Source organism: Botryllus schlosseri, chromosome 3, assembly GCF_051294905.1.
Source record: "Botryllus schlosseri isolate E-star chromosome 3, Bs_hap1, whole genome shotgun sequence".
NCBI classification, from domain to species: Eukaryota; Metazoa; Chordata; class Ascidiacea; order Stolidobranchia; family Styelidae; genus Botryllus; species Botryllus schlosseri.
The window spans coordinates 38,213,564-38,241,526 of record NC_137238.1 but is presented as its reverse complement, the minus strand read 5'-3'; the positions used below and the strand labels follow the sequence as shown (position 1 = coordinate 38,241,526).

At 40.4% G+C, this 27,963-nt stretch overlaps 1 protein-coding gene across 8 annotated transcripts; it reads right to left on the bottom strand.

Moving 5' to 3' along the window:
- Positions 1 to 68: 68 nt before the first annotated feature.
- Positions 69 to 22,118, bottom strand: LOC145435191 (large proline-rich protein bag6-like). Of its 8 annotated transcripts, XR_013913732.1 has the most exons (16): positions 21,218 to 22,116; positions 11,159 to 11,279; positions 10,656 to 10,717; positions 10,342 to 10,426; positions 8,172 to 8,308; positions 7,396 to 7,461; positions 6,745 to 6,791; positions 6,442 to 6,568; positions 6,174 to 6,336; positions 4,408 to 4,513; positions 3,364 to 3,466; positions 2,641 to 2,704; positions 2,527 to 2,550; positions 2,364 to 2,435; positions 1,364 to 1,946; positions 69 to 1,324 (listed from the first exon to the last, which is right to left on the bottom strand). XR_013913732.1 is itself a non-coding variant. In XM_080312512.1 (15 exons), the coding sequence occupies exons 1-15, from the start codon at positions 21,281 to 21,283 to the stop codon at positions 1,876 to 1,878; spliced, it is 1,290 nt and encodes a 429-aa protein (XP_080168638.1). In that variant the 5' UTR covers positions 21,284 to 22,117; the 3' UTR covers positions 69 to 1,875. The 8 variants fall into 8 exon arrangements, 5 of the variants coding, with proteins under 5 accessions (XP_080168638.1, XP_080168637.1, XP_080168640.1 ...); XM_080312512.1 differs by having other exon boundaries at positions 69 to 1,946; positions 8,172 to 8,284; positions 21,218 to 22,117; XM_080312511.1 differs by having other exon boundaries at positions 69 to 1,946.
- Positions 22,119 to 27,963: the final 5,845 nt, after the last annotated feature.

Below are 27,963 nucleotides of genomic sequence, written 5' to 3'. Positions count from 1 at the left end.
AGGCAGTTGTGCATAACCGGCCAACGTCTACCAAAGGGCTGTTGGTTTGCCAATATACTATACGCACATGACTTGGAAATTGTTAATTTATTAAGAAATGAAAAGATTGTCTCTTAAAGAAATCGCAGTCAACAACGGCTCAGACAGTGTGTGTTGTAAATACAAATACAGAATTCAATGTTCAGCACCTTGAATCGTGTGTTCAGAAAAAATAATAAATACTATAACATAATGCATATATTTTAGGAATGAATGATGATGATTATGCAATGGCTCGATCAATACGAAAATACTAATAATGCACTTCGAAAACAGTGTAGTGTGTGCAGGATTTTAGAAAAAATAACAGTGCTAATATAATCAGTTTTCGGCACCATTAACTTGACAAGAGAATTGCATTGTATACTTGAAAATACAGTACATCAGGGGTGGCCAACCTGAGGCCGTAGAAGGAAATTTGTGCGGCTGTCGACTCAATTCAATTAAGTATGTGATGGCAGTCATCAACATGCAAATTGAATTTACGAATAGGCTGTCGAAATTTTTGGGAGATTTCAATGAATCTTGAAATTTATTTTTGGTACGTTTGGGCGATCAAGTATCTTTCCACTATACCGACAAGTCTGATGGGAGGTCAAGAAAAAAGAGCAACAAAGCGACCAATAACAATTGGCCCACCCGGAGATGCATCATCATTTATAACTTGCCCTAAATTTTCACAAAAAAGACTACCTCCATCAACTCTACCACTGAATCAGATCACAGGGGCTGAGAAACAATATTTGATAGCAATGTGTGAAACTACTAATATTTGCGACAAAATCGATTTCAGCAGCTGAAAATATGTTCGCGCGACTGGGCCCCAGTAACTGGTCGTAGTATGACCTCTTGTGATTTTGATGCGTATAGTAGGCCGATATGGAAAGTAGAATAGTCGGGAGTTCACTGGAAATGGAAAATTTAACATTGGCGTCCAGCTGGTTCACTACTGATATGCCCCTGAATGCGGCCACGCGCTACATAAGTAATCAAAATGGCTGTGAGTAGCGAAATGCTTGACCACCCCTGGCACAGGTTATACGTGGTAGAGTAAGAGCAATGATTGTGTTATGAATTTGAATGATTCAATATCACTCGAACTGAATTGTAAAAAGAAACGAATTGAACACGGCTTCAGCTCGGCACTGAACATTGCGACTTGGACTCGTCCCTCTGCAACTTCAATGAACTTTTACTGTCACCCAAAAATGACTCGAATCAAACTGCGAAAGAAATATTGACTTGCGACTCGTAACCTTACATGTAGTACGTACGGTTCAAAAGGCTGCGCAGTGCGCAGCAGTGAAAACGCACGGGCCGATACACAAATGAATTTGCAGAGGTTGGCAAAGTAGCGAGCAAGTAGAAGTAGAATAGATGTCATCAATTTTTACACTTGCCGAGCGGCTACAAATGGGAAGTTTGATTTCCACACAGGGATAGGTTTTAGTGGTCGAAAACCCTCCCGTTTTAAACTTCTACTGATCCAATAAAATGAAAATAAATCAGTTGGTTTGAATTAAATCTTGTTAGCTGTGTTTTGGTCGATTGGTTGGTTTTAAAAGGTCGTTAGTTCTAGTTCCTGCTGCACAAAATCCAGTAGTTTGCACAAGTTTTGTCTTAAGAGTATTTGCCATCGAAACCAATAATTCTGGTTCTAGTTACGAGCTTTGAAAAGTGAGTAGTTCTAGTTGCAGATTTACAAAATCCAGTAGCTCCATCTGGTGTTGGAGCTAGTCCAATTCTGCAAGTCTGCGAGTGTTTCTTCTCAATATCTTGCCACATCGTGACGTATATCCAGACGGATAAAACTCGCATTTCGAAATCTTTTCTCTTTCAAGCATTTCTAACAAGCCACGATTGGCAATGATGGTATTTCTTTCTTTGCGTGTATTTTCTACGCGAACCTGTCTGAAAAAAAAATGATTGTGAAGGCCAGTATAAAGAGGAAATATCACTATACTAAAATCCAGGGTTGTAATGATTAATGATTCGAGTCATGACTTGACTCGAATCACGATTTTTTGGAGACTCCATTTGTGTATCGACTCGACTTGTACTCAAGCACTCAGACTCGAGTCACAATATGATGACTCGGACTTGAGTCGGTGGTGGATTAAAAATGACTCGACTTGACTCAAGTCAAAATTATAAAAGGTGAGATTGAATTTTGACTCGGAACCTTGTAACTTGGTTACAGCCCTGCTAAAATTATTGTGACTTATCAGGTGTCAAGTCACTATGCAGAATCAGACAAATGGTAACAGACGAAACATACTTCAAAATACAACTACTGCAGAGCAGCTACCTTCCAGTATACTGACCTTGCTCCGAACATCGAGAGTCGTAGCCAAGACGCCTCGGCCTTCGTGTGGTGCGCTGGCTTCTTCTCAGTGCTGTTGAAAACAATGATTCCGATATTATTTGTCAAACACAACGCAATATTCTGCAAACTTGACAACTACCACCATGAATGTCGGTACTCACATTGCAGAGATGACGTGGAGGCAGCTGGAAAATAAGTAGAAACGTTGATAAAACTGGAAAAATATCACAGAAAATGTCAATAAAACTGATAAATAAATGAATGTGGACACTCACGTTGTGTAGATGCAAAGATGCTCGTTGTAGAACGCCTGTTGGTCGGGTTACGCAAGATATCACCCTGCAAAGATTGGCCAGCATGACTATGATAGCTCTCAGTAACGATGACATTAAAAGTTCTAAAAATAATTTACATCCACCAGGAGAATATAAACAAGCGGTTTGTTCAAATTTTACTGGCTAGTCTGGCTAGAAAATGGTTAAGTTGTCTAAAAAAAACGCTGCATCACAAATTGCAAATACAGTTTTCCCGTAGCATTTTAAGGAAAACCAGATATTAAATTAGAATTAGTATGAGACCATGGGAACATTTCACAAATTAGATTAGATTAATTAGGTTGTGCAAGTCTGTTCAAAAGTACGTTCACAACAAATGTTTATTAGGACAAAGAGAGCTATCAGCCTGATGAAGGAAATAAACCGGAGTTCAATTAACGTCAAATTTATAAATAGCTTCAATTGTATGGTAATTGGCTATAAGATTTTGAATTCAACTCTGTTAATTATGAACGTGTCTTTCAATGATATCCAATATCCTAATGAAAGAAATTCCCACTGCAGATACCATTTTTTTCAAATCAAGAATTTCTAAACCCTAGGTCAAGTCAAGTTTGGTTTCAAGTTGGGTGACCGCATTTGAGAAAATGACTCGAGTCGAGTCACCAAAAAATTGCGGCTTGAGTCATTGCAACCCTGGTCCCAACTCCCCAACACACTCACTTGGGTTAGGCGTCCTGCAAGAAGCGAGGTGGGTTGGTTTGAACTGGTTGAATATGAGTGACCACGCGACCCCGATCGGCGCGGTCTAACAGAAACGTTTTCGCTGAGAAATATAAGACAAATTGGTGTACATAGGGAGAACATCGTCACAATTGGCACATATGGGGAAGATTTACAGCAGACTTAGATATCTAGATCATTATAGTTCAGTGTTTCTCAACAGGGGGTCCAACCAAGTCAAGTCGAGTCATTTTAAATTCACCACCGAATCAAGTCCAAGTCCAAGTCAGCGAGCAGACGGCCGAGTCCGAGCCATCGTATTATGACTCGAGTCCAAGTCATTGTGTTGATTGGCCAGTTTCCAGTTGAAGTCTTGTTAAACCCACTTTTAATAACTCTGTTTGGTGATGTCGAATGATCACATTTATGATGATGATACTTGAAAATAGGGCCAGGAACTGTTAAAACTTAGGAAAATACTATATTATGAATGCGAACCATACTATATCTCTCGAGCAGGGTTGAAAAAAAGTGTGTCGAGCTATGTTGAACTAAAAACTGAACAGTGAACATAATGGCTTGGACTCGACTCGAAACACTATGACTTGGTGATGAATTGAAAATGACTCGACTTGACTCGAGTCAAAACTATAAAAGTGAGATTGACTTGTGACTCGGAACCTTGCGACTTGGTTACAACCCTGTGTCACCAAGTCAAAAAGTTTCAAGTCAATCTTACTTTTATAGTTTTGACTCGAGTCAAGTCAAGTCAATTTTAATTCGCATCCGAGTCAATCTGAGTTAGGGTTAATCTCTTTGAATTCTTAGTAGGTACATCCTAACTGTTAGCAGACAGTTTCTGGTCCGAGTCTCGAGTGGTACGACTTGTTCCAGTCATGCGCAGTGACTCTCGAGTACAAGTCGAGTCAGCACACAGAGTGACTCGAGCCAATATTCAAGAAAATGACTCGAGTCAAGTCGAGTCACAAAAAAATGAGAACTCAAGTCATGACAAGCCTATCCAAACTATTCAAAAATACTCACAGGGGTCGTGCATCCTGCCTGTGACGAGATAGTCGGACTTGGAATCCGGGGCCGGTTTGCAGTGAACGAAAGCCACGATTGGTTTGGTCGGACTGCGGTATTGTAGCTGAGAAATAAGACACAACTAAATTCAACTAATTCAACTAATTCAACTAAATTTCAACCCGTAGAAGCAAAGTGATTGAAACAACATAGCTGAATGATAGAGTCATCAAGTCAAGTATCTCTCATTATCACACTAAAATAAAAAGATGTGAAAAATTATAATAGGCACCTTTCATGCAACCATAAAGAATATTTCTAATGGCTACTTCATGGGCTACCTACTTCATTGAACTTTGTGATAGTGCTGCGGGTCGATTACAAATTCGCACGTATGTGTCATTTCTACTAATGTGCGTTCGGATTGTTCAAAAATAGCTATTTTATCCGGATTCCGGGGATTCGCTGATTAAATTGTTGCGTTGCCTAAAAAAATGCTGCATTTAACGAAATATATTGGTATAACGCCATTAATTAATAATATTCAATAAGGAGTTGGTAAATCTTACGTAATTCCCTGAACTGAGACCCGATAAGACATTTGTGAGTCGTATATTTTGTCGTGTGAACGTAGATAACAAAATATGAAATCGTACGATGTTTTGGTGCATGTACTCTCTCGTGGCTATGAGAGATATACGCATGTAATACCACATAGACATTCATTCATTCATCATTATTCGCCGATTCGGAAGTCCATTGCATTACTGTAAGTGATTCAATAAATTTACAAGTCGTGGAGACAGAAACAAAATATATTCGTCAGTGTGATCCATCGAATACATGTGCAATAGACAGGTCGTGGTACGTCAGCCAACAAGGCCGTACGGCGCGGTTACGCCGGTCCGTCGAAAGAAGAAACACGCAGCGAATTGTAAACGCAACCTTCTGGAGTCAGATAAAACACAACTATAACATCTACAAACATTCGCTAGGGTTATACTGCATACCAAATTTGGCTCAATTCCAACTATTAGAAGCCGCCGCAGAGCCAATTGAATTTTTTTAAATTTATTATGAAACAAATGATTTATATTTTTTTCAATTTTACTGTCAACCCCATGAAATTTTTGAGTGATCCACAAATCAATCCAAAATAATTTTGACGCAATTCCGGCACATAGAAGCAATGTTACTTAAGATTTTCATTCATAACTCAGGGATTACCAACCGTCGATGCTATTTTTGCAAATTCAAAACTTACCAATGCAATAACTTCGCTTCTGCCAGTTCGAAGTGAGAAAAAATTGTTATGCGTCGCTCTTTTGGGTAATTTACCAATTTCAAGGGGTTGAGAGAAAATTTTGAATTATTTTTCAAATTTTCATAATAAATTCAAAAAATTCAATTGGCCCTGTGGAGGCTTCTACTGGTTGGAATTCAGCCAAATTTGGTGTACATAGTTTTTTACGCAACCTAACAATTTAATCAGTGAATCCCCGTCATCCGGATAAAAAGTTATTTTTGAACAACCCTAATATGCATATTGCATACTGTGTAGCTTTGTAATAGATGCATTGTATGCTACGATATAACCAATCAAGTTTCAAGGCTTCCACAGCAGAAAACAGTATCAAAACTATAATTATTATGGCAAGGAGCCTGCAAGAGACATGACCCCTTGAATAAGCCGCACAATGAGTACACGTAACCAAAATCTTCTTGCGTGCTCAGAAAAAGCAGTTCTTCCTATCTAACCACCTCTTGTGACAAGCGAGACTCACATCTGGTCCGGGCGTGATCAGGACCGTCAACCAGTATGGAACGAGAGGGCGTCTCGGGCACCGGAAGTTCAATCCTCCCGAGCATTTGATGCATTACTCCGATGGATCGCTGAGCCTCCATGAATTGCGTGATAAACTCGTCCATCCTCTGAAACTCGGCGTTCTGCCAGCAGAATTTTAAAGTCACGCATTTTGAATAAGAAGTAGTTCAAGCTCTAGTTGTGCTGTTTTAAAATCAAGTAACTTGTACAAAATCCACACGTCTCACCTCAACGCTCTCAAAATCCGAATATCTTTCCAAGACACCGGCGTAGTTGTTTAGAAACGGGACGAATCGAGCCTCCAATTCCGAGCTTTTTCGGACCAATTCACAAATGCCATGAATTCTCGAATGCCTGCACATTGACAACAATTTGATTCTTTTTTTAAATGAAAAGTTGATGAAAAAGTGATGAAGTTAGTAAAAGATTGATATATTTGATGAAAAAAATGATGAAAGCTCCATTCACATAAGAGATAAAATTGATAAACAAATTGATAAATGTTTCAAGGCTAGATACAAATAGATTACCGAGCGTTTGAAGTATCCTGTGACGAATTAGTCTGCGTCGCACGGCTCTGAAATATACACGGGTTGGATTTTGCAAGTAGATGGATAGATTTTTATTCGTAACACAAGACACAAAAACATGTACTTCACACGCATAACGCCTTTCTAGGAATCGATCAAAAATAAATTCGGAAGTGTACCGGGAGGGTGGTACCGTGGTAGGCTAACGAATTTCAACAGATTTTACGAGCATATTATCCAGAATATAGACAGCAAAAAATATATTTAACACATTGCTGCAGATTTTGCAATACATCCATCAACAGTACATATTTATGAAGTGGTAATGTTCATACCTATACTAGGCTATATATGTGGCATGATATAACATCTGAAGAGACTTTTTGGGGTACAGAACTTTAATATACATTTTAATTATATATTCATGACATAAATATATTGAAACCCAAAGCTTTGAGAGGTTGTATGCAATGTAGCTAGATGCAAGTTTTTGAAATATTTCTTCCGCTGACGATTGCCCCTGAAGAGTGTCAGCTCGAAAAGCTTTGGGTTTCAATATAGTTATGTCATGAATATATTATCAAAATAATGTAATATCTGTATTCATATGAGGGGAGAAGTAATCGGATAGTGATTCACATTATCACTCACAGTGGCGGGTTCGCTTGCAGTGTTGGTGCTTTGCCGTGATGCTATCGCGAAATCGGGGCCATAGATCTGAAACAAGATACTTGTAAAAACGTGCGTCGCCTAATTGTTAAAAAATAAGTAGCGTGTATGACTTTGAACTACATGTTTCGTAGGCTGCGATATTATCGGTCGAGCTCTAAGTCTCGTTGAAAAATTAAGTCTCAGTGGCGAGGAGTGCATGGTTGTGCGTAGCGGGTTGAGTCCGAGTTATAGTGTTGTGACTCGAGTCCGAGTTCAAGTCATTGTGTTCACTGCTTAGTTTTTAGTTCAATCCGATTCAAACCACTCTTTTCAACTCTGCTCGAGAGATGTGGATGGCTCGCATTCATAATATCGTCATTTTCCTCAGTCCTAACAGTTTCTGGTCCTATTTTCAAGTATCAGGACTGATAGACGAAATACCAATCATGTGGTGACTTTGCTATTCTTCGAAATGACAATGACATGTTTGTCTTTGCTGTCCTAGTTTCTCGGACCGAATCATGCACAACGACTCTAGTACAAGTTGAGTCAATACAAAAATCGACTCGGGTAAAGTCGCATCATTTTACAAATTTGAAAAAATGATTAGAGTCAAGTCGAGTCACCAAAAAATCGTGACTCGAGTCATTACAGCCCTGACTGAGAGTATCATTTAGTACTCAAAATAATCATCTCCCACTAATCGACTCGTTAGAATTGATACTCTATTCATATTCGAGTACTCTAATCAATGTGCCCTAGCTATGAGTACTCACGCATCTTTCCAGGCGAGAAATGCGATCCTCCACGATACGAATTTGGTCTGCCATACTCGCAAGACTAACAAGGTTCACGCTTTCTGCTCCGGCAAGTTGGTTCAGATCTAAACCTGCAGTGTCCGCAAGTTGATGGACTAAAGCACAAACAATATCGGATTTTTAGCAGATACGATTCAAAAAGCTAGCACTCTAGCATTGACAATGCCGATATCACCAGCAGATATTGAATGTAGGTTTAAAAAGCACATTTCCAAAACGTCAGAGCATTCACTCGAACAGCTTTACAGCAATTGCTATGATTGGACATGAATTAAACTCGAAAGGCTGCATCTGGAAATGTGTAAGTTATAGGTACAGGGCGATTTTTTTTACCTGAAAAACGGAACATTTTGAATAAAAAAATAAAAATTTTGATATTAGTGACCTTGAAAAACTTGATTTGGGCAAAATTTTGCCCTGATGTAAGTAAATTAGGTGTTTTTGCACATCATGTTAGAATTGTACTACTTATCTTCATTGCTGGCAGAAAGTGTCTGGCTTTGTGAAGTAGTTTGGCCTGAAAGAACTTTCTTTACTTGAAGACTGACAAATTTTTACATGAAGAAAAATCATTTTACCGAAATCTGGAGCTATGAAGAATTCCAGTAGTTACACCACGCATTATGGTAGTAATAATTAAAATTTGTTGTAGTACAACGGAAGATACTTTACATTCTCGGGTAGAACCACTAAGTAGCTTGCCAAAAATGGAGAAAGAACGTTCAACAGCAGCAGTTGTTGGCCGGCGACACTGTAAGTTGTGCATACACTCTGTTGAGCTGCCGAACTTCAGTGTTGTCAGCCAACAACTGCTGCTGTTACGTTATTTCTCCATTTTTGGCAAGCAACTTAGTAAAGACAGACACTTTCTACCCGAGAATGTTCGCAAGTACCTTCCGTTGTAGTACAACAGCTTTTAATTATTTCTACCATAATACATGATGAAGTACTGGAATTCTTCATAGGGCCAGATTTCGTTGAAATTCAATTTTTTTCATGTGAAAATTTGTGAGCTTTCAAGTCAAAAGCGTTTTTGAATAAAATATTCATTTTATTCCCGAAGCTTTTCGGCTGACCCTCGTCAGGGGGATATCGTCAGCAATATGGCGAGAATTCAAATAACTATGTTCAACAATATTATATATCGCTAATTATGACGTCACATACAAAAAATATACAAAGTTAGAAAACGAGAGAGCTGAAGCGTTGGCATGGAGATAGTGAAGCAAACAAGTTAATGCGCAATTTTCAAATGATACACAAATTCTTTCTGTTGGCATAGACTAGGTTTACTCATAGTGATGATGGTGGACTCAAGAACAGACAAATGAAATAATTTGCGACCCTTAGCCAATATAGAGAACATGTCCTCGTGATAGTTAGCAGCACACGTATGATTTTCTAGTAAATGTTTGCCTATAGAAGATTTTTGACCCATGGCCTGGTTATGTTCAAGAACAAGCGGATTGTTATGCTGCGAATTTGAGATATAAGATTTGACAGACGGTGGAATGTGTTCTTTGATACGGCCCTGCAACCGTTTGGAAGTTCTTCCTACGTACCGACAATCGCAGTGGCACTTGAATTCATAAATTACGTTGCTTTGTTTTATAGCCGGGAGAACGTCCTTTCGGGTTGCAGGAAACATTGGTATCGTGGTAAAAACAACATTGGTTTTCGCCGCTGGATAACAGCGGTAGACTGCTGAAGTTATCTGTTTCTCAAATCGATAAGAAACCGGGCCAATCCAAGGAAGATGAATGTACACATCCCTATTTTCACGAGAAATTACTTCGGGGGTTTCTTCTGGTTTGGTATCATTCCAATGACTCAACTTTTTACTTACTGTCCGCTTAATAACATACTCTGGGTATCCGTTGTCAATGAAAATTTTACGGATGTAGTCAAGTTCATTATTAAAGCGTTTTTCCAAGCCAAACTACTTCGTAAGGACAGACAGTTCCAACCAGAAATGAAGATAATTAGTGCAATTTTTACATTATGTGCAAAACACCTAATTTGCAGTACGTGAGGTAAAAATGATGTTTTTTTAGGTAAAAAAATGTCAAAATCTTCCATTTTTTAGGTAAAATATCGACCTAGTAATTAGTCTGGCTCTAGTCATCACCTCTTTGTGAAATGATGGCGAAAACACGAAACCTGGCAGTCGGATCCGCTGTACGAGGGTTGCCACTGGGAGTAGTAGGTTGTCGCTGAAAAGGGAGAGGATTGTTAAAGACAGCAAAGAAGGTTTGTGACAAATCATAAGCTCCCGAGTCGCAAGTCGATCTCATTTTTATGGTTTTGACCCAAATTGCATCAAGTCGAGTCATTTTCCATATTTTAAAAAATGTATCGTTTCCAGCCGAGTCACCAAAATATCGCAATACAACCCAACTTCACCCACGTGAATAATAAAGTACACTAGACCCCAAATTTCACCTCAGATCCTCCCAGCCGTGGTGGTGCTCCCTGTACAAGATGGACCACGTTGCCGTTGATTTCTGCAATAAGATTACATGGATGAAATGCTTCAGGTATCAGACTTGCACGAACTATTGGATTTTAAAAATGCGCAACAAGAACTAGAACTAACGACCTTCAACAATCCTCAACTACCTAGCTCAAACACAATTTGCTAAATTCAATTCTAAAGCAACCCAGTCATTTTTGTTATATCGGATTCGGATCTGATGAAACGGGAGAGGTTTCGACCCCCCAAACCCACCTCCTGACTAGCCTACTGTGACAGGAGATGACTCTGAGCAGAAATGGCTGCATGAATATCACACAAGAGAATACCGCATCTCATTTCTAGTTGTTGTTGTTGTTCTACAACTAAATTATTCCTGATATAACTGGAACTAGGTTGCTTCTTCTTTAAAATCACCAACTAGAACAAGATTTGTAGTTTGTACAAGCCTGGTAAACATGGCAGGACTGACCTCCAGTAGCGTTCAGCAACGAATCATCGTCCAAGGCTCTACCCCGAAAGAGGAGACGTTGGCTTTCCGCTGGAACGTTCACTGATTGTGAGATGCGTTCTTTGAAGGCCCGTACAGTGATCTGGGAAAGGGTTTGCTTCATTATATATACCGATAGTAATAACCATAATATGTGGTGGAAACGTCACAGCGCTTGTGGGACCGCAAAATCTGAGAAGCCCCTACATCGGTTGTTCGTAACCATTGTTCCAGAAAATCTCAGAAGTTCCTCGAGGTCATACGTTGATATAGATTAGAACATTGATAGATTACTGCTACATTGGATGCCGATGCCTTCATAGGGTTATCAGTAGGGCAAGATTTTGCTGCATTCAAATCCGTGGAAAGTTGCATTTAATTTTCACAATAGTTGCAGTAAAAAGTTGCATTTAGTTTTCACAAAAGTTGCACTAAAACGTTGCATTAATGGGCAAGTTCCTTGAAATGATTAGGTTAGGAGATACTCCATTCGACCTGCGTGCAAGGCACTGTAGCAAAACTCAGTGTTGGCGACTTCAACAAAATCAATAGCCTGAAAAATTGGGGTCAAGTGTAGAATACGGCCACTTCGAGAAAGTGATCCCCATGACCATCACCAATCAATGTTTCACATGAACATGTCAAAACTCATAGTGCTTCACATGAACACGTCAAAATAAATTCTTTTTCATTTTGCCTGTGGAGAGACGGATATTAGGGCTGGCGGATGGGGGACATTAGGGTTTGGGGTATATTAGGGTTGGGGAAGGCAGGCGCGTAGCCAGCCGAAAAATATGGGAGGGGTTTGATATGAAGAGGGCGGGGTTTCGATTTTTATAGCATCAATTCATTAGGGTTAAGTAATGCGTAAATGACGATTATACAATCGCCTCTCGTTGACGAACTTACGCGTATGATAAGCTTGCCAACGTGTCCGGACGTGCTGTTAATTAGCGAGTCCCTGATCTCTCGCGAACAATTTAATACGCGAGCTTTCTCAACGCGTATTACGCGCATATCAACGCATATTACGTAACCTCGGCGACGATTTGCACAAGTCAAAATGTCCGAGTTCTTATGGAATGTTCTATAATGGCACCGATTTCAGGTGGTTCAATTTCAAACCTTTCTCATCTTTTATAACTCAAGCATTGACACACATCTTCCGATGGTTATGTTCAAGTATTAGCGAAAATCAATCCAGTATGTACGCACCGTCGCACGTACATGTTTGAGGTCGATTGCGGACATTCCATGTCATTCAGTTTAGCGATGTCATTCTTTAATCACAATCGCAAATCCGCATACAATCCATCGAGAGATAGGAGCCAAAGCATGCTAGGCCTGAGACGGGATCGTTAGGCTAGCGATGATATCTTTCGTATCAGGCATATTGCGGATGCGATTGTTGTGTAAGCCAACGATGATTTGGTGCGGGACAGGCAAAGCAGATGCGATTGTGCAGGCGATGGTATAGTTCGCACCGGGCCTATTGCAGATGCGGTTCTTCAAGCCAGTAGAACCAGGCTTGTTAGAGACGTGATAAATCAGGCTAGCAACGATTGCCGAGCGCGCGCCAATCGATGACTTATTTGGCAATCATCTCAGCGAGATCGATTCTCGTTAGTTTTTGCCGAGCTGGGTGCAATCGTTGCTAGCCTGATTTATCACGTCTCTAACCAGCCTAGTTCTACTGGCTTGAAGAACCGTAACTGCAATAGGCCCGACAATTGGCCGCGCGCAAGCCTGGCTTGTGTTGAAGGATTTTAGCAAAAAAATGTTAGCGTAGATTGAAGAATGCCGTTTGAATACAGTGTTCTTCAGATAACCTGTTGCTATTTCTTTGTTCTTTGTTGATATTAAGCCGGCAAATTGTAGATCAAAGTTGCGTTGCCGTGTATCGGTGAATGCATGAGATTAAGCATCCAATTGTTGAAGCATAGACCTAATAGAGTTCTAGATTTGATGAGATCGCGGACCACGCGACAATTATGAATTACGCGTCGCCGGTGAGGTGAATACTGCAATACATCCGATATTATTAATACTGATTACGCGCATTCAGAAAAGCGACGCCACGAGTTGCAGCTACACTGTGACTGTGATTACATTATACGATATAACGACCTTGTCTCCCTTGCACGCACGTGAAAGAAAGCCCTCTCTCGTCTACTGTGCACACGAGAGAAGACGCGAGAAAAAGACCATCATATCTATTGGTCATATCATTGCGCAATAGCGTGCTACAAATTAGCTAGTGCTACCGACCGACGAAATATTGAAATGCATCGAGAGGGGTTTCGCGTAAATGGAAGGGGTTTCGCGTTTCAAAAGTCGGGGGTTCCGACCCCCGAAACCCCCCCTGGCTACGCGCCTGGGGGAAGGGGATATTAGGGTTGCCGGAGGGGGATTTTAGGGTTAGGGGTATATTAGGGTTTGGGTTATATTAGGGTTGCCGGAGGGGAATATTAGGGTTGGTGGAGGGAGGGATATTAGGGTTAGGGGTGTATTAGGGTTGGGGGTATACTAGGGTTTGGGTTATATCAGGTTTGCCGGATGGGGGATATTAGGGTTGCCGGAGGGGAATATTAGGGTTGGTGGAGGGAGGGATATTAGGGTTAGGGGTATATTAGGGTTGGGGAGGGGGGATATTAGGGTTATTGGTATGTTGGGGTTGGGGGTATACTAGGGTTGCCGGAGGGGGATATTAGGGTTGCCGGAGGGGTGGATATTAGGGTTGGTGGAGGGAGGGATATTAGGGTTGGGGGTATATTAGGGTTGGGGAGGGGGGATATTAGGGTTATTGGTATGTTGGGGTTGGGGGTATACTAGGGTTGCCGGAGGGGGATATTAGGGTTGCCGGAGGGGTGGATATTAGGGTTGGTGGAGGGAGGGATATTAGGGTTGGGGGAGGTGGGATGTTGGGGTTAGGCCATCCCAAGATTAAGGTTGGGGTGGTGGATATATATCTCCCAACCCTAATATCCCCTCCCCCAACCCTAATATCCCACCTCCGGCAACCCTAATATCCCACCTCCGGCAACCCTAATATCCCACCTCTGGCAACCCTAATACCCCACCTCCGGCAACCCTAATATCCCACCTCCGGCAACCCTATTATCCCACCTACGCCAACCCTAATATCCCACCTCCGGCAACCCTAATATTCCCAGCATCCCTGCTCCCCCAACCCTAATAACCCCCTCCGACAACCCTAATATCCGTCACGCCACAGGCAAAAAAACAAACAGTTTATTTTGACGTGTTCATGGGAAGCATTTGTTGGCGTAATGTGAAACAATGATCAGTGATGGTCATGGGGATCACTGGCCGTATTCTACACTTGACCCAAAAATTGACACAGTGAAAATATCATTTTCAGCGGTCTAGCCTGAATGTACGTCAAATCAGAAAGGACCTCAAATCTAAACAACAGTGAAATAATCAAGCGATCTATTTACGTATAGTGCCATGACAAATCGAGAAAAAAAATACAAAATTTTGCATGAAAAAAGTTGCATGAAAAAAAAAGTTCCGATATAAGATTCCTCCATACAGCTTAAAACACCACGCTACATAACTTATGAGTATTTAGGAAGCTGCCGGAAGCTGTAAAGAAAGTTGCAAAAACTTGCCCTAGTTATCATAATTATGTAGCCTGTGACTCCTTTAGGATTTGTCCTCCATTTTGGCAATTCGTCCTCCTTTTTAACTTGAATACCCCAAAGGCCATAAGCAGGCGAAATGTGGGCTGAATTGACGAAAGACAGGTAGACCTATAGTACTTTGAGAGTAGGCCTATAGTTTAAAAAGTGCTAATTTCTTAGTCAACACATCAATATCACCCAAAAATTATGACAGTGACGTCTGCAGGGTGGAGTGAAAAAAAGAAAATTTTGAATTTCAAAAAGTGCCTCTGATATTTGGCCCCAAATCAAAAATGAATAACTTCTATCATAATTTCAGGTTCTTACACCCTCTAGTGGCCGAGCTTATTCACCAAACGAGTCAAAAATAGCTAATTTTGCCATATCCTGATAACCGCTTATGCTAGAAAGCCAGTTTTGGTATTAAAATCTGTGGAAGCAACATGTTTCTATCTCACTTCCATAGAACTTTGTCCTGAAAATGTACAGAAAAAAAGTTACAAGCAAATTGTCGATTTTTAGACCGCCATTAAAAGTGTTGGATGGTTGTACCAAATTTGCAATGCCGATTAGCATGTTACTGTTTGTTACATTGCTGCTTTAACAACGAAATCTTGTTCGAAGGACTTATCAGTTGATTTTCATATCAACCTAGTATAATTTGGATAGTAGAGAACATGATTGAACTTTCTTCATAGTTGCAAAGGAGCTACATGACCATTGGATTTGGTGCAATGTATTTTCCATAAATGAGTTTCCTATTGCGCGAAAAGTCAATCAACTGATGCTGAAATTTAGACAACTAACTCGGTATCACAAGAAATCTAGAACATCAAATTCTTATAAAGAAATGGAAACTACGTTCTTGCAAGATATTGATAGGCTTTTTGGCATCTTCTGCTGCGATAGCAAACAGAGAGATAAAATTGCACTCCAATGTGGCTTAAGGATGGCACCGAAAGATTTGAAGATCAGAAAGCAGAGCGCAAGGGAAAATGTTTGGTTGACGCTGTGCCTCTTTCATCAGCTGACGAAAGATTTCGAAGGCAGTCAAGCTCAATCCAACAACCGGTGATTCTAATGCAGGTGCCAGCAGTTCTATCGGGCAATTCAGCTTTAATCAAAGTGATTCAGAGTCAATGCAATCTTAATCAACATCTTCTGGTAATGATTCAACTTTTATGGGAGGTGCTCAACCATCAAACCAAAACCATATGTTGGGGATCAACTTGGCAAGAGTTTGTGAACGGTATAATGTATTGGACCTTACAGGAGCTGCTGCTGCAACTTGTGTATTGCAAGATGTTGGAATAATCAACTAAAAAAGTGATTCGTTTGTGGTAGATCAGGGCAAATTACGAGGAGAGAAAGAAAGGTGCAGAAAAGAAATACAAAGAAGAGAAGCAGAAACTTAAATCTTGTGTATGGACTCTACTTCGATGGAAGAAAAGATGACACTTTGAATATGGTTGAGGCACCAATGGGAGAATGCTCTATGACAGGGGTGGGCAAACTTTTGAGCTCGCGGGCCGCATTCAACATCTGGATCCATTCGCGGGCCGCACTATATAAACTTGGGATTATAAACCAAAACACAATATTGGTATTTGAATATATAGCGCGTACATGGAGATAATCTATATGCTTATTTGAAACCAACCAAACATTGCTTTGAGGAAATCGTACAGGCGTCAGAAACAGTGGCGAGACTTCATAGGCTGGTCGACATCAAAAACCAATTTGTCAAAACTATAGGGATGAAAGTCGGTTGTCCCGATTCTTAGAAAAGGGACTGAAATTGAAATCCGTGCGCAGCTATATGTTCATAGATTTGCTAACCCCACTTTTGGGTCAGTTCCAGGACACACAATGCTGACAGCATCAAAATCATATTACCTTCAAACACGCTTCTACAATGTGTAGATAAAATATAAATAGCCTACTTTTACGCCAAGGGGTGGCCAACATTTTGGCCATTCACGGCTGCATTTCGACTACTCATGTAGCCTACGGACGCATTCTTGAGCATATTCTTATCGAACCGGCTGGGCGCCAAATAACCATGTCTATTTCCGGTGCACTCCGGACTCGTCTATTAAATGATATAGGCTTACTATACGAACCGAAATCACGATCACTAATGAATTTCGTCAATAATATTTGTAGTTTTACATATTACTATCAAACTTTAACCTTTCTCAGCCCATATGATCAGATTCACCGGTAGAGTTGATGGAGGGGGTGTTTTCGAGAATTTAAGGTAGGTTATAAATGATGATGCATCTCCGGGTGGGCCAATTGATGTTAGTCACTCTGTTGCAAGCTCCATGTTATTTCTTGACCTCCTATCAGATTGTCGGTATAGAGAGGTGCACACGACTCCGATTTGGTATTTCTATATGAGGCGCATCATTTTCCTCTTCTTTTCGCATCTGTTCTGTGGGGCTTTGATGGCAAAGAGCGTTACTATATTAAAATCGAAAAAGGAAGTGAACTTGAATCGCGCGTAGCGCGAATAAAATTTCAAGACTAATGAAAATCTTTCAAGAAATCGGGAGTCGACTTGTAAATTCAAGTTGCATGTCACACACATCATAATTGTATTTCACGTCCACGGCCGCACAAATTTCTTTCTACGGCCGCAGGTTGCCCACCCCTGTTTTACTCATACAGAAAACGAATCTACCTAATACACCCGCGAATCGTTTTCTCCGAGTACAGCACTCAAATTAATAAACGTTGTTGGAGTGGCCAATCTGAAATCACACTCGTGATCCGAATTATATCAATTCCGTTTAGGATTTCTGTGATGTTTAGCAGTTCACATTCAAAATGCGTGGGCCTTGAGTTGAGGTCGGGCTGTCGCGCCAGACATTATAAATAAAAATAATATAGGAAGTATTTACCTTAAAATTAACATGATAAAATATATTAGGAAAAAATTTAATCAATATTTTTAATAATTTTCTTGAGACTCTCGCGGGCCGCACAAAACGGTGTTGCGGGCCGCATGCGGCCCGCGGGCCGTAGTTTGCCCACCCCAGCTCTATGACAACAAAGCTGGAGAAACATATTGTTTTAGTAGGAGAACCAGGTCAGTATTACCTCGGTCACTTGTCACCTCCCAATGGAAAAGGTCGTGTTTTGCCAAGTAATGTATCAGTTTATTTCCAACACCAAACTCTGCAAAAACCCAGATGTCGTGGGATCAGACAGTACAGCTTCAATGACAGGGAGATTCAAAGGCTGCATTCGTGCAATGAACTTCTACAAAGACCACTACAATGGGCTATCTGCTTGCTTCATGGTAATGAGCTGCCATTAAGATATGTTTTCACAGCAATGCGTAATTCAAACACGCAATACAATATTATAAATTACAACTTTCAAGGCGGATATGTAGAATGGCAGCTCATTATCATGAAGCAAGCAGATAGCCCATTGAAGTGGTCTTTGTAAAATTTCTTCCATTGCACGAATGCAGCCTTTGAATCTCCCTGTCATTGAAGCTGTACCGTCTGATCTCACAACAGATGGGATTTTGCAGAGGTCAGTGTTGGAAACAAACCGATATATTTCTTGCCAAAATACGACCTTTTCCATTGGGAGGTGACAACTGACAAGTGACAGAGGTAATACTCACCTGGTTATCCTACTAAAACAATATGTTCCTCCAGGTCTGTTGTCATAGAGCATTTTCCAGTGGGTGCCTCAACCATATTCAAAGTGTCATCTTTTCTTCCATCGAAGTAGAGTCCATACACAAGATTTAAGTTTCTGCTTCTCTTCTTTGTATTTCTTTTCTGCACCTTTCTCTCTCTCTCCTCGTAATTTGCCGTGATCTACCACAAACGAATCACTTTTTTAGTTGATTATTCCAACATCTTGCAATACACAAGTTGCAGCAGCAGCTCCTGTAAGTGATACCGAGTTAGTTGACTAAATTTCAACATCAGTTTATTGACTTTTCGCGCAATAGGAACTCATTTATGGAAAATACATTACACCAAACCCAATGGTCATGTAGCTCCTTTGCAACTATGAAGAAAGTTCAATCATGCTCTCTACTATCCAAATTATACTTGGTTGATATAAAAATCAACTGATAAGTCCTTCAAACAAGATTTCGTTGTTAAAGCAGCAATGCAACAAACAGTAACATGCTAATCAGCATTGCAAATTTGGTACAACCATCCAACACTTTTAATGGCGGTCTAAAAATCGACAATTTGCTTGTAACTTTTTTTCTGTACATTTTCAGGACAAAGTTCTATGGAAGTGAGATAGAAACATGTTGCTTCCACAGATTTTAAACCCAAAACTGGCTTTCTAGCATAAGCAGTTATCAGGATATGGCAAAATTAGCTATTTTCGACTGGTTTGGTGAATAAGCTCGGCCACTAGAGGGCGTAAGAACCTGAAATTATGATAGAAGTTATTCATTTTTGATTTGGGGCCAAATATCAGAGGCACTTTTTGAAATTCAAAATTTTCTTTTTTTCACTCCACCCTAGACTCTGCAACTGTTCCTTTTTGTAATCTGTACAAAGTGTCCACACATTGGGATCAAAAAATATGGTAAGCCTAGCCTTCACAATCGTTAAATTGTGTGCACACGCCGTCATAACGAGTCGAAAACAGTGAAGATATCAGGCCAACATAGATTACATGTTGACTTGAAATTACCATCCCTCGAAAATTATGCTTTGAGTCGTGAATCAAACCAGAGTATCAAAACGTCAGGGTTGTAACCAAGTCACAAGGCTCCTTGTCACAAGTCAATCCCGCTCTTATAGTTTTGACTCGAGTCAAGTCGAGTCATTTGCAATTCACCACCGAGTCAAGTCCGAGTCCAAGTCAGCGAGCATAGTCCGAGTCACAGTATTTTGACTCGAGTCCGCGTCCAAGTCATTGTTTTGAGCAGGCTACTCAGTTTCCAGTCAAAGTCTTGTTGAACCCACTTCATACAACTCTATTTGGTGATATCGAAGGGCTCACATTTACATTATATTAATTTTTCTCACTTTTCGCAGTTTCTGGCCTCATTTTCAAGTACCAATAGACAAAATCCCAATAGTGTGGTTACTTTACTATTCTTCGAAATGACAATGAAATGTCGGTCTTGGCCGTCTGAGTCTAGAGTCATGCGCTATGATTCGAGTCCAAGACGAGTCAATAGTCAGAATGACTCGAGTCGATTACCAGTGAACCCGTCCCTCGGTGAACCCGTCCCGTGAACCCGTCCCTCGGTGAACCCGGCCCTCGATGAACTCGGCCCTCGGTGAATTCCGCCCTCGGGAAATTTTGTATTCACTGGCAACCCTAATATCCAACCTCCGGCAACCCTAATATCCTACCCCAACCCTAATGTCCCCCCACCGGCAACCCTAATATCCCCCCTCCCCCAACCCTAATATCCCACCTCCACCAACCCTAATATCCTCCCTCCCCCAACCTTAGTATCCTACCCGAACCCAATGTCCCACTCCCCGAACCCTAATGTCTCCCCCCCCCCTACCCTACCCAACCCTAACACCCACCTCAACCTACAGTTGCAATAACGAGCAGACCACGCGTGGTTGATATGTGAGCAATAACAATTGTTGGGATATATTTTTCATCTGAACAAGTCACACACAATATACAATGCGATAAGACCCAATGCGATGTCATGAACAGATACGAGGATGTCGAACGTCGCACGTCCGCCCCTCGCCAAGTCAATTCAACAGTGAGCCGACCACGCAATCGTGATCACGTGATCTGATCACTCCGTGACTGCCTGATTGGAATCGCTGGCCTTTTTGCCTGATATATCAGGGGAGCAGCGACGATTTTCCAAGTTAAAGTAATTTAATAAAAAATAATTAAAAAATGAAATATAGTGTGAGCACAGGACACCAATTCCAAACAGGCGTGACTGCGTGATCTACGCATGCCCTGACCTCCTTACAAGATCGACAAATCAGTTGATAATAACATTATTAGTTTAATAATTCATATTAATACTTGTTAATACACTTAATTTCAAAATTTCCCGAGGGCGGATTTCACCGAAGGCCGAGTTCATCGAGGGCCAGGTTCGCCGAGAGACGGGTTCACCGAGGGACGGGTTCACGGGACGGGTTCACCGAGGGACGGGTTCACTGGCAACCCTCGAGTCAAGTCATTTCCGTATTTTGATAAAATGAGCCGAGTCAAGTCAAGTCATCAGAAAACCGTGACTCAAGTTGAGTCATGACTCAAGTAATTACAACTATGCAACTCGTCGAGTCAAATCATGTCCAAAAGTTGACTCTTAGTCATCCCAACAAGGGTTAGGATCCACAGCTATGGAGACAGATTGTATTAGATAACATGAAAATGGCGTTGCTATGAAGGTTTATAGACTTACGTCATCTTGAACAGAGTAATTCCTCGACCGCTCATCCAATGTTCTCACAGTTACTTGCAACATCATTCCGTTTCCTGACTATACCAAGTAAGGTTCGTTCAAATGCTTCACTCAGAGTTACTAGTCAACATAATCAAAATCATAAGTCAAAACAATAGCCTATATAGTGAATACTAATGACAATACTATCATGTGTGGTGTCAATCTACTCCATTGATGGTAGTTACGATTTTTTTCAATGGTAATCGATGTGACCGCGCCGTCCGCGCGCCATGGACGGTGATTCTATAGAATGTAAACATTCTATAGTGATTCCATTATGGATTCCGTTCTACATCCCCTTCTTGTTCATGGAAAAACACTAGATTTGCCGACTAAATATTTCACTATAGTCACGACAAAAATACACTACGGGCATTGAAATTTAGACCTAACCTATTGAGTAAATCATAAACCATGAGAGGAATTCATTCATTAACACCAAACCAACAAGGTTACCGTATAGGTACGTCATGCTTTCTGCAATCTTTTGATAATATTACCAAATATTTCATTTCCCAGTGACAAAATTTCACTTCAGCTCAAAAGTAAGAATTATTTCCTGTGAATATATTATCCATTATATTCAACGCAATCCAAGTGAGGGATCTTATATGAACTGGAACGTCATACACGCATCATACGAACGAGTGGTTTTCAAGCGCTTTCATTGTCAAAAGATCAAAGGAAGCAACTCAAGAACACTGTAATGAATTGAGAACAAAGCCTATAATCAATCTAGACTTCGGCTTTATGACATCACGTCCTTTTTCAAAAAATGTGATTCCTGTCTAGTTTATATCAAACGTTCAGCTGTGCCTGTGCATATGATAATATCTCCCAGTATAGTTTCTGCCAAATAATGTAGAAATATATAGTCCAGCAAAACATATACAATTATACATAGAGAAGGCAACTGCCGCCAATTTGCTCCATGGATTATTATCCAACCGTGAATGATTGACAGGCCACGCTGCCCACCCACCACCACCAAACCAATGATATATATATATATGGTTGCCAGTAAACTCGCCCCAAAGTAAATTCGGCCCAGGCAAATTCGGCCATTACATCAGTAAATTCGGCCCACCGAGAATATTGTATTAAGATGTATTACCAACCGTTAACATGAATTAATTACAGAATTATACTATTATTAAGTGATTTGGATGTCAGGGTATGCGTAGATCGCGTAATCACGGGAGATAGCGCGGATATTCACGGGGACCGAATTTACCGACGGCCGAATTCACCGGTCAATTCACTGGTTACTCGGTCAATTCTGCCCTCGGAGAATTTTTTACAAAAATGTATTACCAACTATTAATGTGAATTAATTTCATAATTATAATATTATCAAGTGATTTGGGGAACAGGGTATGCGTATAAATATATATATGTATATATATATGCCGATGTTTACGGGGCCGAATTTACCGACAGCCGAATTCAATCGGTATATTCGGCCCTCGGAGAACATTGTGTGAAATTGTATTACGAACTAATAATGTGTATTGTATTACATAATTATAATATTATCTAACCTGAACCCTAACACTAATCCTAACCCTAATTCTAACCTAACCCTAACCCTAATCCTAACCTAACCCTAATCCTAACCTAACCCTGATCCTAACCTGACCTAACCCTAATCCTAACCCTAAACCTAATAACTAATAACTAATAATGTGTATTATATTACATAATTATAATATTATCAAGTGATTTGGAGGTTAGGGGTTACGTTTAGGGTTAGGATTAGCGTTAGGGTTAGGATTATGTTAGGGTTACGATTAGGCTTAGGTTAGGTTAGGATTAGGGTTAGGTTATGATTAGGGTTAGGTTAAGAGTAGGGTTAGGTTAGGATTAGAGTTAGGTTAGGATTAGGGTTAGGGTTCAGGTCAGGTAATGGTATTGTAACTGTTTTTGTTACTCTGGCCCTGGCCGAATTTACCGAGGGCCGAATTTACCGAGGGCCGAATTCACCGACGGCCAAAGTGACCAAGGGCCGAATTCGACGGGCCGAATTTACTTTGGGGCGAGTTTACTGGCAACCATATATATAATAGGCTTACCATACGTCCTCCGGCGGGTATTTCGGAGGGAAAAGGGGTGATTTCAGCTCTGAGCGAAAAAAAGACATTTTTTTTTTTTTTTTTTTTTTAGTCATCCACCTGGCGAGTGAAAAACGTGTTTTTGAGCTCTGAGCGGAAGTGATGACCTTTTTTTTTTTTTTTTTTTTTAGTCATCCGATCATGAAGCGGGTGAAATTTACCTGTTTTTGAGAATTCTTCTCCAGTTTTGCTTGTCTGAAATTTCTGAAAAAGTGTCCTCTTTTTTCATTTCCGAAATATGGTAAGCCTAATATATAACCAATGTATATATATCATTGACCAAACTTAGAATACCGGAGAAAAAAATGATAAATTTTTCCCACTTCGCGGTCGGATGACTAAAAATAAAAATAAAAAAAAGGTCCCGCTTTCGTTCGAACCACGAATTTCCTATTTATGCCCATTCTCACACCACCGTGATTCTATTAGAAAAAGTACGCGATATGGGAAACGCTGATTATTACGATGGGAGCATTATATATTTCCGATTGGAAAATTTTCGAATATTATAAAAAGCGGTTGCCAGATAATTTTAACCTGCATTTATGTCGTGTTTAATACATTATAGCCAGAGTTGGAATAGCTTGGTATCCTTTTACGAATACTAGGTATCCTAAACAACATATTAAAAGCCGTTTCAAACTTCGGAAGATGCATGGAGCTGAGAACCATCGAAATATATCGCGGGGGACATAGCGTAGTGGTGACGATAAGCGCCTACCATTCTGGGGACCCGTCGGAGGTTTATCTGGGCCCCTCTTCCCCGCTGTCGCCGTTATTACGGCGAAAAAAGCCTCGACGAAAGAAGCCACTAACAAGGAATGCGCAAGAACTAGTAGAATGCGCCGCGACTTCAAAAACAAGATCAACATCAAAGAGAACTGTGACATCGAACACTCTCTCTAGGCCGAGGTGGATGTGAAATTAAAAGGATAACAACTGCGCGGCGTTCGACATCTGTTCATTACATGACATTGTGTCTTATCACATTGTACATTGTGTGTGGCTTGTTCAGATGAAAAATATAAGTCAATGATTATATATATAGCCGCATATAACCTCGGAAATTCCCTAATGCACGAATTCAGATTCGTCGGACTTGATGTCGTTTTTAACATATCACAGTCAAAGAAAGAAGAACTTCTTACCTTGCTATGACTAGAAATGTACTTAAATATCCCTTACAATGTCAAGTCATATTATTCTTCGGAACCTTTCCGTACATGAGAAATATCAAGATAGATGTAGCCACAAATTATATCTGAAATTGCTTAGTACCCGAATCCAGATGTGTCACACTTGTTATCGTTTACAACATGAAATATCCAATGATGGGAGGGCTTCTTACCCTGTTATGAATAGAAAAGGGTCTCATATAACATTCATAAAGTCATTTCAAACTTAGTGACCATTCTGTAGATGAGCACCAACGATATATACTATAGGCTATATAGTGTAGTCGTTTTTCACCTATAATAGCATTGGTAGGGAGAACTTTACACCCTTATATGAATAGAAGGGGTCCCTAATAACATTTAAAAAATAATTCAAACTTCGGAATCATCTTGGAGATCAGAACCATCGAAATATATCCAGGCGTAAGTTATGCCGGAAATTGCGCCAAATACGCGAACTGAGATGTGCCTGACGTGATGTCGTTTTTCACCTATAATAGCATTGGTAGGAAGAACTTTTCACCCTTATATGAATAGGAGGGGTCCCAAATAATATTTGAAAAGCAAGTTCAAGCTTCGGAACCTGCGTGGAGACGAGAACCATCGAAATATATCCAAGCGTAAATTATGTAGGAAATTGCCTAATACGGGAATTCAGATGTGCCAGACGCGATGGCGATTTTCGCCTTTAATAGAATTGGTAGGAAGAACTTTTTCCCCATATAGGAATAGAAGGGGTCCCAAAGAATATTTAAAAAGCAGATTCAAGCTTCGGAACCTACGTGGAGACGAGAGGCATCGAAATATATCCAAGCGTAAATTATGTAGGAAATTGCCTAATACGGGAATTCAGATGTGCCAGACGCGATGTCGATTTTCACCTTTAATAGAACTGGTAGGAAGAACTTATCACCCTATTATGAATAGAAGGGGTCCCAAAGAACATTTAAAAAGCAGTTTCATGCTTCGGAACCTGCGTGGAGACGAGAACCATCGAAATATATCCAAGCGTTAAATATATGGGAAATTGCCTAATACGGGAATTCAGATGTGCCAGACGCGATGTCGATTTTCACCTTTAATAGAACTGGTAGGAAGAACTTATTACCCTATTATGAATGGAGGGGGTCCCAAAGAACATTTAAAAAGCAGTTTCATGTTTCGGAACCTGCGTGGAGACGAGAGCCATCGAAATATATCCAAGCGTAAATTATGTTGGAAATTGCCTAATACGGGAATTCAGATGTGCCAGACGCGATGTCGATTTTCACTTTTAATAGAACTGGTAGGAAGAACTTATCACCCTATTATGAATAGAGGGGGTCCCAAAGAACATTTAAAAAGCAGTGTCATGCTTCGGAACCTGCGTGGAGACGAGAACCATCGAAATATATCCAAGCGTTAATTATATGGGAAATTGCCTAATACGGGAATTCAGATGTGCCAGACGCGATGGCGATTTTCGCCTTTAATAGAATTGGTAGGAAGAACTTTTTCCCCATATAGGAATAGAAGGGGTCCCAAAGAATATTTAAAAAGCAGATTCAAGCTTCGGAACCTACGTGGAGACGAGAGGCATCGAAATATATCCAAGCGTAAATTATGTAGGAAATTGCCTAATACGGGAATTCAGATGTGCCAGACGCGATGTCGATTTTCACCTTTAATAGAACTGGTAGGAAGAACTTATCACCCTATTATGAATAGAAGGGGTCCCAACGAACATTTAAAAAGCAGTTTCATGCTTCGGAACCTGCGTGGAGACGAGAACCATCGAAATATATCCAAGCGTAAATTATGTAGGAAATTGCCGTATACGGGAATTCAGGTGTGCCAGACGCGATGTCAATTATCACCTTTAATAGAACTGGTAGGAAGAACTTATCACCCTATTATGAATAGAAGGGGTCCCAAAGAACATTTAAAAAGCAGTTTCATGCTTCGGAACCTACGTGGAGACGAGAGCCATCGAAATATATCCAAGCGTAAATTATGTAGGAAATTGCCTAATACGGGAATTCAGATGTGCCAGACGCGATGGCGATTTTCACTTTTAATAGAACTGGTAGGAAGAACTTATCACCCTATTATGAATAGAGGGGGTCCCAAAGAACATTTAAAAAGCAGTTTCATGCTTCGGAACCTGCGTGGAGACGAGAACCATCGAAATATATCCAAGCGTTAAATATATGGGAAATTGCCTAATACGGGAATTCAGATGTGCCAGACGCGATGTCGATTTTCACCTTTAATAGAACTGGTAGGAAGAACTTATCACCCTATTATGAATAGAAGGGGTCCCAAAGAACATTTAAAAAGCAGTTTCATGTTTCGGAACCTGCGTGGAGACGAGAGCCATCGAAATATATCCAAGCGTAAATTATGTAGGAAATTGCCTAATACGAGAATTCAGATGTGCCAGACGCGATGTCGATTTTCACTTTTAATAGAACTGGTAGGAAGAACTTATCACCCTATTATGAATAGAGGGGGTCCCAAAGAACATTTAAAAAGCAGTTTCATGCTTCGGAACCTACGTGGAGACGAGAGCCATCGAAATATATCCAAGCGTAAATTATGTAGGAAATTGCCTAATACGGGAATTCAGATGTGCCAGACGCGATGGCGATTTTCGCCTTTAATAAAATTGGTAGGCAGAACTTTTTCCCTATATATGAATAGAAGGGGTCCCCAAGAACATTTAAAAAGCAGTTTCATGCTTCGGAACCTGCGTGGAGACTAGAACCATTGAAATATATTCAAGCGCCGCTTCAGACTTCGAAAGAGTAAATCACACACGCCTATGTTAAATTTCTAAATTGACGATCACCACCAAGTTTTATCGTCCTCACTCCAAAGTACATACAAAATCACCGCTTGTTACCTCTTGTCCGCTAATAGTCAAAAGATATTGAAACGCATAAATATATTAAACTAAAGTAAGCACACGATTCCAAATTGGTGTTTCGACACTGGCAAATAATTTTATCTGATGGATGTTATTTGTCCTGTGGGGTGCAGATGGCGACGACATGATAATTCGGCACGAACGATTTGAGCATATATGGACAATTAGACTTATATACACCGAAGTTTACGCTCAACATAAGGGCAATCCTGATGCAGGACGCCCTTTTTCAATCCCTAAAATATATGACAAATATACCCTCTTATATTTGCTGTCTGTTCAATTATAGTAGTTTTTTGCATATTGAGGCAAATATGGTGCCTTTATGATATTTAAGGGGGTGAAAACCCGTTTGAAATGGTTAAATTCTGTGCGGAATGTGTCGAAACGATAAAAAAGTGGCTAATTCTGTACAAATTCTTCGCTATTAATCGACACTTCAGCTATCGGTATGGCAGTTGCTGCCAACACATCAACATTCTTCCCTCGATTTTCCCCTCGCATTGCAAA

Coding starts and splice junctions, on each gene's coding strand:
- LOC145435191 (XM_080312511.1), bottom strand. CDS start 21,283: ATGATGTTGCAAGTAACTGTGAGAACATTGGATGAGCGGTCGAGGAAT. Junction 6,337..6,441: donor CGGATTTTGAGAGCGTTGAG/GTGAGACGTGTG, acceptor TTCTGCTGGCAG/AACGCCGAGTTTCAGAGGAT. Junction 2,551..2,640: donor CATCTTTGCATCTACACAAC/GTGAGTGTCCAC, acceptor CTTATTTTCCAG/CTGCCTCCACGTCATCTCTG.